We start from the raw sequence: 12,283 nt of genomic DNA on the forward strand, positions 1-12,283 counted from the left end.
AGCCAAGAAAATGACACTAATGACATTCCCTTTCCTTGCATGGATTTCCTTTCCCACTATTACAACTTCATCACCTATTCAAAGTTTCTGATTCTTTTCAGAAATATGTGAGACATGAGTCATGCAGTGCTGAATTTCAGGGCTGGCAATGACAGAAGGTAAATGTGTTGTTAACATGGTAACTCTGGAGTATTTTCAGTGAAGTCCATAGAGTGTCTGGATCTATACTGGCAAGGGTGGCATTAGCCCACATTCCTGTAACCTATAGTCTGGATCTGTTGCAGAGGGAAGCAAGAGACCTTGGCCACTTCTGAGGCGGTGCAGACCCAGGCTAAGTTGGATGACAACTGAAGGTCCCTAGACCTCTGAAGGGAAGGATCTGGCACATATATTAAGTTCATACCACAGATGCACCTTTCCCCCAACAATTGTGATTAACAGATGGGGATAATTTAATAAAATGCATTCATTAAACCAGTCTATATCTAGTGTGAAATAATTTGCACTTGAAATTCATAGTATGCTGTGTGAAAAGATACAAACTGTATTACTCTTTTCTTTAGCATTTCTCTACGCTTCCTTAATGATAGTTTATTAATGCATAATACAACTGCAAGTATAATGAAAAAAGTGTAACAAAATAGCTGCATATAAAATGTGTAAGCACATTCATTACATAAAGAAACAGACTGATAATAGAGAAGATCTGTTTATTGAAATTAATTTGTTGACTTGTTTGATCAGGTTTCTACTTTTAAACAAATTTGGAATTTGGGGTGAATTACTATGCTTATGTACTTAGCCTGGGCTGATACTGGCATATCTTGAGCACGAAGGTTTTGCCCTATGTTTCCAACTCCAGGACAAACAAAGCACTAGTCATTTTAATAACTAAAAATTCAACTTTGTTTACCACAAATAACTATTTATGTGGTCAAAGAGCTCTAAAGCTGGCTGGGCAACTACCTAGAATTATACCTAGCTTTAACATCTATATACTGTGCAAGGTATATAGAGAAAAATACTACATTTCATTTCCAAAGAATGCCTGTTCTTTGTAGCAGTAACACCATTCAGAATCTTGATACAAGTTCACAGTTAAGTATTTTTCAACTTTCAGTGAGTGAGAATGAAGTTTTAGGTATTTCTGAACTAAATTCCTCCAAACATCAAAAGAAATTTTGTCATCAGTGTTTGGCCCTAAAATATTACTGCATTGATGAGCATTAATTACTTGTTTCCAGTTCCTTCTGACCTGGAAATGGGATTAATTAGAGAATGAATAGCAAAACCATGCTGCAATTGCGTTCCATTGAAACTCAGGAGAAATCTTTAGCTTAGCACGCAGACTGATTGTATCATGCATGCATACAAAAAGGAAAGAATAAAATTGGAAGATAGTACACTCTACCTTGCATTTTGGACAACCATGACTTGTCTGCATACCCAGCATTTACAGAGTTAGGAACATAGAGGAAGCGGAGTGAGAGAAAACGAAAGCAGAGATGAAAGAAAACGTGAATAATGGGTAGTTTGTAGTATAAGAATCAAAGGCAATAGAAGCATTACAAAGAATAAGAAGTCTAGCATAGACTGAACTACAGGTAAAATATATTCAGTAGCAATTCAAGTTTCTGCTTTCAGAAGCAAGTTTGGCACTTTTGAGAAGCTCTCCATTTTCCTTATTCCCTAAAGCTCCAAGTTACATGCAAAACCATAACAGTGCCATGTTTTACAATAATGAACCCAAACAAAATTAAAATCCTAACTCTTCATAACTCAGCAGCAAGTTTAAACCTATAGTTGGATCTGGCCTAGACCTCTGCAGGCCAAACATCTCTCTAGTTCAAAGTCTTGTTTCTACATCAGTGAATTTACCTGCAAACATTCAGTGAGATTGATTTGACAAGTATTTTACAAGTCTCTTCGGTACAATAAGCCCCCCCTCAATATTTAGGAGCTGTTCCTATTATATTCAGTAACAATTTTGGGCCCAGTGCCACTGAGCAATATTGAATGCTGTATATCTGGAATTTGCAAGCTATAAGAGCCTTTAGCTGTTCGATTCATGTGCTTTTAGTGGTGCTTGCCCATGTGCCAAATGCTGAACTGAGACCTAAGCATCCACTTTCCTCTTACTTTGAATAGAACAGAAATACAGATTTTTAGTTCCACGGTCCAAGCCTAAGAGTCTTTTAGGATAAATGTGATTACACAAGCAGAGAAGTTTGAAGGAATTTCTCTTTGCAATCTAAGGTCTATTCCATCACCTTAATTTTAGATATATCTATTGTGCCACAGAAGTCAGTAGGATTATTATAACCATGTATACTTATGCATATGTATGACATTCTGCAACTTTAGAGCACCAAAGAAGAGTTTTAATATTGCTGATATGGAAACATATGTTCTAAAGGAAACGCTAATGAGCTATTTGTAATTACAGAATCTAAAGAAGCAACGGTTTGTGAAAAAATGATTAGTGATTTGTATAGTCATTAGGTACAAAATCACCAGAATTTCTAAAACACATATTAGCTCTTAAAAAAAAAAAAAAAAAAGTCATAAAAAATCACATGGAATGAATGTTATCTGATTAGTATTTCTCATCTTTGGTATTATACTACAATGCTAAATTTATCTCAGATACTAAAATTCTGCATATTTGCAAATCTGTCCCAAATTCTGAACACCTTGAGCTGAAGCAACAATTCATTCCATGTTAAACTTAACATGTAGCTTCCTATATTACAGAACGTATTACATATATTTAGTATGTTTAAGTAGAGTCTGCTGTTCTTTTAATACGTATTTTTGCATGGATTAGAAATTTTAAAAGGAAACATGAAAAAAAATATTTAAATCTTCAGGAATGATCATGAAGTCCCTGAGGTCATTAGCAAATTCTCCTGGGAATAGGGTCTGGCTCTCTATTAAAAGTCCACCCTTTTTCCTGGTGTTTCACCTGGACCTTCTATAGCAGTAACTCAGTTCTGTTTATTAGTGTCAAGTAACAAACCCAAATTAAAAGAAAATTCAGGGTACAATTTCTCCTACACTTACCCTCTCCCTGGAAGAAGGTAAACTTTAACAAAGGGGTCTGAATAGCCATTGTTGTCTCTGGGAGCAAGGTTTCTTGCCTGAAGGATGTGGATGATAAGGTTGCCAAGGTGTTTGTCATAGTTGATTTGAAGCTAGAGAATGTATTAAAACACAGTAAGATTATTAGTTATTTTTACTTCCTAAATGATTCAATACCTCTACTACATCCTTTGAATAAAATGAGTTTTAGAGCTTTACTTTAGCTGGAAACAAACACATTTTAGGAAGTTTCTGTCTCTCTCTCCTGACTTGAATGAGATGCTAGATTATTATGTTTGATCTTGAAACAAATTTTGCTTTTAAAGTCTGCCAGCCTTAGTCAACAAAACAAAAAAAGGAAATATCCATATTGATCTATTCAAATGCTGGAAAAAGCAAATGAAATTTGAACTCTTTATGTTATTCTGAGCAATAGCCAGCTTACTGAGTAGGAATTGCAGAAATTCTGGCTACCTAGAGCTTAAGCCCAGGAAGGATATTATAATACTATGAAAAGACTGTTAGTACTAGTATAGGGGAGAGGGATTAATTGAGGAAAAAATGACTGAAATCTATAGGAAGTTGGGCTTCCTTTATTCTGCTGCTCTCAGTTCCACCAATTTAAAAAGCTAGAATAATGTCAGTTTACGTAAGAGACAACTACAAACTTGGCATTACATGGAAATAAACACACTGCACCATGAGAAACCCACAGCAGTCTTTGCTTAAATGTAAACAGTCTGGAAATTTCTGTAGTAAACCGCAATAAGTTGCCAAAGATTAAAGATTAGAATGAACTTCACTACGCTTTTAGCCCCTTCAGGAACAGTAGCATTTTCCATTCTATCTGTTTGTATCTCACAAGCCAACAATACAGAGGCAAAAATCAAGCACTGACTTACATTAGTGACATTTCAAAGGGCTGGAGTTGAATAAGAAATCAGTTAATGGAGACTGTTTTCTGCAAACTTATTCATCGGAAAAATACATCCAGCAGCAACAAGAACGTGCACAGTAGAAACTACATATTTACCTGAATTTCTCCAGTGATTGGATGGGAAGCAGACTTCGTAGTTTCTGTGGGCTGCCACATTAAAATACATAAATAAATAAATAGGCACACACTTCCAAATATACACATATGCATATTGGAAATAACAGATTTTCAGTTAACTTGTCTTAGAGGTATCATTTATACTGCTGTATCACCACGTTTTAAAAACTGTTTATCTCCAATTTGTATGCTCAAAACGAATAGTTAAGATATTTCAGCATCACCTAAAGTCCAGCCCAGCCTTTTTGATCACCCTTTGTGCAAGTATAGAGTCAGACAACTTAAACACCAAAGTTTTTACAGTCAGAGCAGGTTGGTCACACAGGGAGGCATGGGGAGAAAAAGACATATAGCATTAACCCTGTCTAACGGAAGTGAATGCTGCAAAGAGAAACCAAATACCATGTCAAGTACAAGACGGCTGTATTTCTATTGAAAGGCAAAAGTTACACTAGTTTAAATCAAGTTTAGGTGAAAGCAGGTAGAAAGAGTGGAAAGAATGGTACTAAAACTGATGGATGTGTATAAGTGGATCTCACAATTGCAAGCCATCTTGTAAAATATTTTTTGCTTTATTCTGTGTTTTCTGATCATCAGTTCAGCTACAGCACTTCCCATTCTTCCACACACTTTGGGTGACATGACATTTAAATTTTCTGCCCTCCCCTTTACAATGCTGTCTAATTGTGCTTGCTCCTCTCTGTTCTTTTTCACTGAGCTTCTCTAGGTTGCTGACAAAAGCCATAAAATACTTGGAGTCTTTATTTTTCCCCTTTTCTTCCCTCCTTTTTGTTAGTAGTTGGAAAGTAGTATCACTTGCTTCAAATCCTGGGCTCAGAAATACGCTGTTTTGCTAAATGGTGGTGCCCTTGAGCCACCCTGGACCTACCTCCAATCTGCAAGCCATCAGTCAAGCAAGAAAGCTCTCTCTGGTTCAGTAGCAGTATTTAAATGTTTTTGCATTCTCTCCACACCTGCTTCCTTGGTTGATGCAGAAAAAAAAAAAAAAGGATGCAAACAAGGACAAACTTACTGTTCTCTGAAGACTGATCTGGAAGTCAACTTTTCCTATTTTGCCAGATGTGACCAGCAGTCTGACATACTAGTCTTTGCAGTTAGGATTTCCTTCACTTTCTGAGAAGAGTAAACCCCATCTGCCTCTCATGTGCTGCTATACCCTCCAAAAAATCCCTTAGCGATTTTCTCAGGATGTTGGCCATGAATTGTTTTGACGTAGGCCAATGCAGAGCCCATGTCTCCTGGACCAGAGCATGAAGTTAAGGTGATGCACTGCCTTATTCAGGTTTGCAATGAAGAACATCCCCTCAATTACTCAGATCTGCAGACCAGAACTAACCAGAAAAATCCCAGCTAAACACTAGCACAACATAAATACAGGAGATAAACAGCCCAGACCTGCCCGTTAAATAGTTGTATTCACTGTCATCTGTCACCTTTTTTTGTTTTGTGTGCTTCAACTTGCCTTCTAGATGTGTTCCTTTATGAACACAAGCATTTTCATGGGGAAAAAAGAAAAGTTGATTTTTCTGGAAGTGCATGTGCCTCAAAATATTTCTCATGGAAAATTTTAAATCAGCTTTTCTTGCTACCTTACAAAGCTTTTAAGGAAGTGTCATCCCTCTAACAGCTAAAGTAGGTCACCAACTTATAAAATGTTCTGAATCTTAAATGATATTTTAGATTGGTAGAAAACTACTCCTAAAACTTGTTTGGTCCTTGAAAGAATATTTAAAGACAGAATTGCACTCTTTCTGCCAAAGACACAGACCTATCTAAGCATCATGCAAACTTTCAAAGTAGGGCTTAAATGGCTTATATTTATTATACTTTACCTCTACAAATGGATTTTATTACATTTTAATAGTTCCGACCTCAGTCTGTACTAGCACAGACAATGCTACAAAATAACATGGAGTTGGTTGTGCTGTGACTACCAATTCACTGCCAGATAGATAAATGCTCTAATTTTTCAGAAGTTTGAACAGTAAAAATAATGAGCTCATTCACTTTAAATATCATGTAATACAGAATGTATTAGTATCAATACTGTAGGAGTTCAGAGAAAAGGCAATGGGCATGCTGAATGGGACTTCCAAAGGTGGTTAAAGTGAATTTGCCTTTAGCCATGCAGTTACTTTGCTTTCATCTACTTGTCTGCAAAAATAAATGTGTATCGTTACATTTCTATACCACTGTTAATTCTCTGTATTCATTTACAACACTATGAGTCAGTATATTAAATAGTTTGTTTTCTCTCTGATGTCAGCTGATTTAAAACTGACCGTGAAGAACTACCCAAATATTTCAAAGAAACATGAATAATTTAAGCTGAACGAGACCTCTCAAGGTCATCTGGTCCAACCCACAGCTCAAAGCTGGGCCAGCTTTGAAGCTGGATCTGGATTGAAAGGCAGAGATGCAAATAAGTATCTTTCTTTATCAGGGAATCAGTGAGGATTAATTTGAAAAGAAGGGAAATTATTTCACTGCCGACTTCTCTAGGAGCTAAAGGAACTGAGGATTTAGAAAAACAATCCATTCTTCAAGATACAAAGATACAATTAAATGCTTCTATAGAGCATTTATATCCTGGATGTAACCTGCACCATAGAATGATCATACATTTACATTACAAAAGAAACAGGTCTGCACAGGGTATAGTGAACTCAAGTCTCCCAAAGGTTACATCTCTCCTATGATGGCTAATCTCACTTCATTCTAATTTCTTTTGATACTCCCTGCATGCACTCACACACACTGTCTAAAAGCCAGTGCTTTGTAATGCCATCATACCTGCCAGAGAAAGCTGTCATGATCATGATGTGAAATTTGTTAATGTCAGGCTCTGATGCTATGCACTACCACTCTCTGTAGTAATGGGACAAAGCATTGGCACTGCAGGATCTCCTACAACACTTCTGGCGTGTACATTCTATACAAAAAAACTTAAAAAAAAGAAAAAAAGATTGTACTTGCTAAAAATAAGAACAGTTGCAAAAACAAGATCTAGGCAGTTTGGATATTTACTCTGCCATGATACTTGGCAAGGCTGCAGCCAGCTTAGAAACGCCGTCAGCCCAAGGCAAAGAGCCATTCCAGAAAGGATGAGCAGTAGCGTTGTCTTCTAACAGAGATCAACACCATTATAAACTTGGCCTGCAGTCAATGAACAGAAACTATACAAGTCAACAAGAGCTACGGCTGTTATGAAAGAAATGCCTCTCAATTTGATTTTCTGAAAGAAGCAAAGAATGTTTTAAATATTTACCTGATTGGTTTTGACTTTTGCATCCCCTACATAAAGGTATTAATTTTAATTTTTTTTTTTGTTTCATCTTTATAAGCCTCCAGCTGAATTTTCACAAAAGATTACTAAATCCTCTGTGAAGCAGGAAATTAAATTTACATATATAATTTTAGGTGACCTGCTACAGTGCCAAAGCTAGGAACCCAGTCTTCTCATGTGGCCAGGGAGGGGCACCCCTCCAGGATACACTGCACATCAAAGATTTATGGGTTTCTATACACTGTGCAGTGAATTTAGGGGTGTGATGCATTCAACCAGATGAACGGGGTTTCAGTGTAGATGGTGACATCTGTGCTAAGAGCCCTGCCCTCTCCCTTCCATGTAGTGCATACACTTTAGTGGCAGGTTTCATCCAGTCTCATGAACTGTACTTCAGAAGTGGTTTATTCTCACTGGCAAACATAAAGCACATGGCAAACTAGTTCATATGTAGATGTATACAATACTCAGAGTAAGGTGTAAGGAAACCAACTATTCATCTGATGATTAAGCATTTCTGCCAGGTCCCTGATGTTACATGCAGTGAAGCTCAACATACAGATTTAACTTGTGCACCACAGACCTTAATTAGTTCATAAAAAGTCCATGGGAATTGTGGCAAGACAGAATTACTATATAAAACAAACAGATCAATAAATACATTTATAGTTTTTGCTAAATTGCTGGATGAAAGATTTTTGTGTTTCCTCTCACATGAAAGCTATGTAAGCATATTGCAGAGCTATCTGAAATGAGCAGGCACCGTTTGCTGATTTTGATTTGTACAGTGCCTAATGCATTTGCAGTTCAAGTCACAGTCACGGCTTCAACAGCACAAAAATATAAACATAGCAATAATGCAGTAGGAACCTGACAGTCCCAAGAAGGAATAAAGATACAGATAAATAAATACCTAGAAAGAACCCTGTTTGCAATGTGAAGCTTTGCTTCCAATAGTAAGACAGTGAGAAGCTGGGTATTCAGGATAGCCATCAGCTTTAGCTATCTTGCAAATTACTTAAGCAAATGCAGTCTTCGCAGAATTGATTTTCACTTCAGGTGTTAACTTTTTTGACACAAAATGCAAAAATGTGACAGATGACATTATGATCTAGTTTTCAGTTTCAACTGTGAAAAAATGCTACTAAATTCCCACTTTGCCCTTTCCAGGTGTGCAGGTGGGTGCACAGAGAGAAAGAAGTTCAGCTGAGAAATGGACAGGACGTGTCAAAGAAAATGACAACTCATGCTTAACAAGTTCACTGGAACTAGCTAGTGACAAAACACATTTTGATGGTAAATTTATTTTGCATTCTTTCCCTGGTTTTCAGAGAAACGCTTAATATTGCTATGATTATGCATAGCTTCTAACACTTGAAACAGTAGCTTAGTGCAGAGAGGGAAATTACAATCTTTGGAATATCAGCTTCTCCTGTGGAACTAGTACCTCACCATCATGTAGGATGCACTTAAAAAGCAACAGCAAAAAGAATGAAAAGGGCAATTATTTTCTTTAAAAACAATAATATTAAGTTTGAGAAACCTGTTTGCAGAGAGGGCCTAATCTTCTATGACCTTGGACAAATCATGTAGTGCCCTTTCCTTGTGTCCAAACTCTGTATCTTAACAGTAATACTCATCACTGTCGCGGAAATTAATTCATCAATATGTGCTGTGATTTCTTGCTACACTAAAGAAGATAAATACACAGTTTCTTCTTGTCATCAAAATGTTATTGCCACATAACTGAGAAGTTTCTTACCTTGCTGCTGTGCCGCTTTTTGCTCACTGAAGGAGAACCAGGCTGACCAGGGCTAGGAACAGCACTGGAAGTGGCAGAAGTGGTCCCAGAGTGAACATGAGATCCTTTTTCCACTCCTGAAGAAGCAACCAGAGGCGACTGCTGTAGAGAAACCTTTTGGAGCTCTGCAGCCAGCTGCTTGGGATCAACCCCTGGTGACTTCGCTTTATCTACTGGATTAAAGTAAGAAAGCATAGTATTGATAATCACTAGCACATTCAAATCCATCTTGCCACAGTACAGGTACAGGATAATGATCTTTATAAATTTTCATGTCATCTGCTTGTAGACTTCGAAGATGCAAAAGCCAAACTACAAAAGATAGATGTCTCCCCCACAACATCAACATCCCAATTCCAATCTTTCTACTCAACACTGTCAACTAGTGTTACTCACCTCACAAGCTTTTTGACAAGATTATTCTCTAGCAGAAGAAAAATAAGCCTTGCTGATCATTCTGAATCATACTGGAGCAAATTACAGTTTTCAAGACTGTCTGTGCTAACTTCCACTGTTTCGAAGTCCAGTTTCACCAAGTATCTGAACTTTCTTGTAACAATCTTTAATCTCAACTTTTTTTTTTTTTTAAAAAAATCAATTAGCCATTCCATAAAACTGAATTCTGCTCCTGAAATAACTTATACAAAAATAAAGAGAAAAGAAGATCAGAACTTCAATGCCACAAATTAACCAAGGCAGAATAAAATGGAAACAAATGAAGAGTAAAAGCCCTGACTCATCTTTCCTTATTACACACACCTATGTAAGGCATCTGCAGTAGGAGTCTGATTGCCCTCTCTACTGCCCAGGAATGACTAAGGAAAAATTAACTTTTGTAGATGGCAATCTCCATTTAATAGAGAAATGAGGTCAAGTAAGTTCCATCTGTGCTTTAAGTGTGTAGAGTTAAAAGGATACTAGGCTCGTCTTGCTTCCCAGGTTCTCAGAAGTATGAGAGGTTTAAAGCAATACGTTAGCCTTACCCTGCCTGCTAGGCTGTATCTGTTTTTAATTTCTAGAGGGAATGGAGATTGTTTCTTTCCAAAGCACAGTCTGCAAAACCTGAGGTGATGGCAAGAAAGACTTGGCTTGGTAGCCAGAAGGGACTCTGCTGAATTCCAGCTCTGAAACCACTAGAAGATTCCTAAACTAGGAGGAAGCATGCCTGCGATAATGTGGCAATTTACTTTTATTCCTGTTCTTTCCCATTTTGAGTTTTCTCCGTTAATAAAAAACACTGTTTATTCTAGCTTCTATCCTTTCAAAACCCAATTTCTGTGTCTATGAATGCCTTTGGTGTTTTTGATCTGCTCACTAAGAAAAAAAACCTGTGTGTAGCTCTGACTCAAAGCTCTGTCAGACTCAGTGTTTGCTTTCCATTAATACCAATACCATCCATTTTCAACAAAAGGTAGCTTAGTAGTAAGTATATTAATAGATGGGAACAGTTACATGGTCAGAAAATGGAGGATTTAATCCAGGTAACTTGTGTTCTTATTGATAAAAGAGCAGCCACAAAACCACAGAACTCAGAATGGACCCATGAGATGCTAAGTGAAACATTCGTAATCTGCACTGAACTTGCTGAAGGGCGGTATTACTGGTAAGATTGTGGATTGTGGTTCAGACTTAGGTTAGTTACAACTAATACCACAACTGGAGCCTGCGGTCATGGTATTGACCGAACAGAAGAGAATCCCCCCTAAAACACTGCCATGTTAGAAGTCATGTAACAAAACTTCACACAAAGTACTTCCTATTGCACCCCTGTATCTTAGTAAATACTGTCTTTTCATCACTAATAACAGGCTGAAGTCCTGTGTTAAGCTAACATAGGCCTTAGGACTTGTGTGTTATTTGGACTTGCTCCAGTTTGCTAGGAGCTTTGTTTTAGCTTGTCTGGCTGCAACAGCAATTGTCTAATGACTGGATGGCTATGACCTTAATTTGTCTGAGTTACATTTCACCTTGTATAATTATATGGTATGAGGCCTGTTCTTAGCAATTTAGAAATATATAAAGGCACAACAGTAATTGCGCCATGCAGACTGAAGTATTTTTGACTTCAGATTAATTTGCAGCTTATAGGAGCACAAACTTGGGGTGACAGCAGTGCTGCAAGGTTTGGGCACAGGACAATAGCTGAGGTCCCAAGGATACCAGCTACTTGCTGGTCAGTTACTGACACTGATGCAAACTCAGGAGCTCGGCAAAATAAATTTTAGGAGCGACAGAATGAACAAAGAACAAGAATGCATCACATGTAAAGCGTACAATATCCAGTTAAGTCATATGCAATGCAGAGCTACTGACCACTGAGGAAAGAGCCATCTGTGCTAGAAAACACAGAAAAAGCCCCAAGCAGATCCTGAAGAGGAAGGAATCATCAACATCATCCACCTCCCAGCAAGGAGGAGTAAAACACTCTCACCAAAACCATCACTCCCAGCAAATTCCTCAGGACACAGTCAATTTGCCACAATGCCTCAGAGTGAAAGTACAGCCTGCAGGGCCCAGGGCATCTGCCAAAGCGGGACATTTGTGGCACAGTTTTCTGTGGCGTGTAGAGTTGAAGGGGTAGCTAGTGTGAGGTTTTCCCTGGCTCCCAAATGTTAGCTGCAGTGTTGTTACTGATATTTCCTTTGTATTAATTAGTGTAGACTCTGTAACTATGGATTGAACTGGGCTAACAAGCATAGAACCATGGAATCCCTTAAGCTGGAAAAGACCTTTAAAATCATCAAGACCAGCCATTAACATAGCACTGCCAAGCCCACCGACTAAACCACTAAATCCCTAAGCGTCGTATCTACATGTCTTTTAAACACCTCCAGGAACGGTAACCCAACCACATCCCTGGGCAGCCTGCCCCAATGCTTGACAACTCTTCCAGTGAAGAAATAAGCCTCCCCTGGTGCACCTTGAAGCTGTTTCCTCTTGTCCTATTGCTTGTTACTTGGGAAAAGAGACCAACCCCCACCTCACCACAAACTTTCAGGCAGCTGTAGGGAGCCACCAGGTGCCCCTGAGCCCCCCCTCT

General features: G+C 38.1%; 1 protein-coding gene across 4 annotated transcripts in view; it reads right to left on the reverse strand.

Annotated features, from left to right (window-relative positions):
* PCLO (piccolo presynaptic cytomatrix protein) overlaps positions 1-12,283 on the reverse strand; it is a 402,891-nt gene that overhangs the window by 79,159 nt on the left and 311,449 nt on the right. For 3 of the 4 annotated variants that reach the window (XM_055712580.1, XM_055712583.1, XM_055712581.1), the window contains exons 13-16: positions 9,205-9,416; positions 4,115-4,165; positions 3,064-3,194; positions 1,412-1,438 (exon numbers count right to left, since the gene is read on the reverse strand). In XM_055712580.1, coding sequence (XP_055568555.1) covers positions 1,412-1,438; positions 3,064-3,194; positions 4,115-4,165; positions 9,205-9,416 — 421 coding nt within the window. Of the gene's footprint in view, positions 1-1,411; positions 1,439-3,063; positions 3,195-4,114; positions 4,166-9,204; positions 9,417-12,283 lie in introns of those variants that run through there. The other variant, XM_055712582.1, reaches the window with a different exon arrangement.

The sequence above is a fragment of the Falco cherrug genome, chromosome 5, assembly GCF_023634085.1.
Source record: "Falco cherrug isolate bFalChe1 chromosome 5, bFalChe1.pri, whole genome shotgun sequence".
NCBI lineage: Eukaryota > Metazoa > Chordata > Aves > Falconiformes > Falconidae > Falco > Falco cherrug.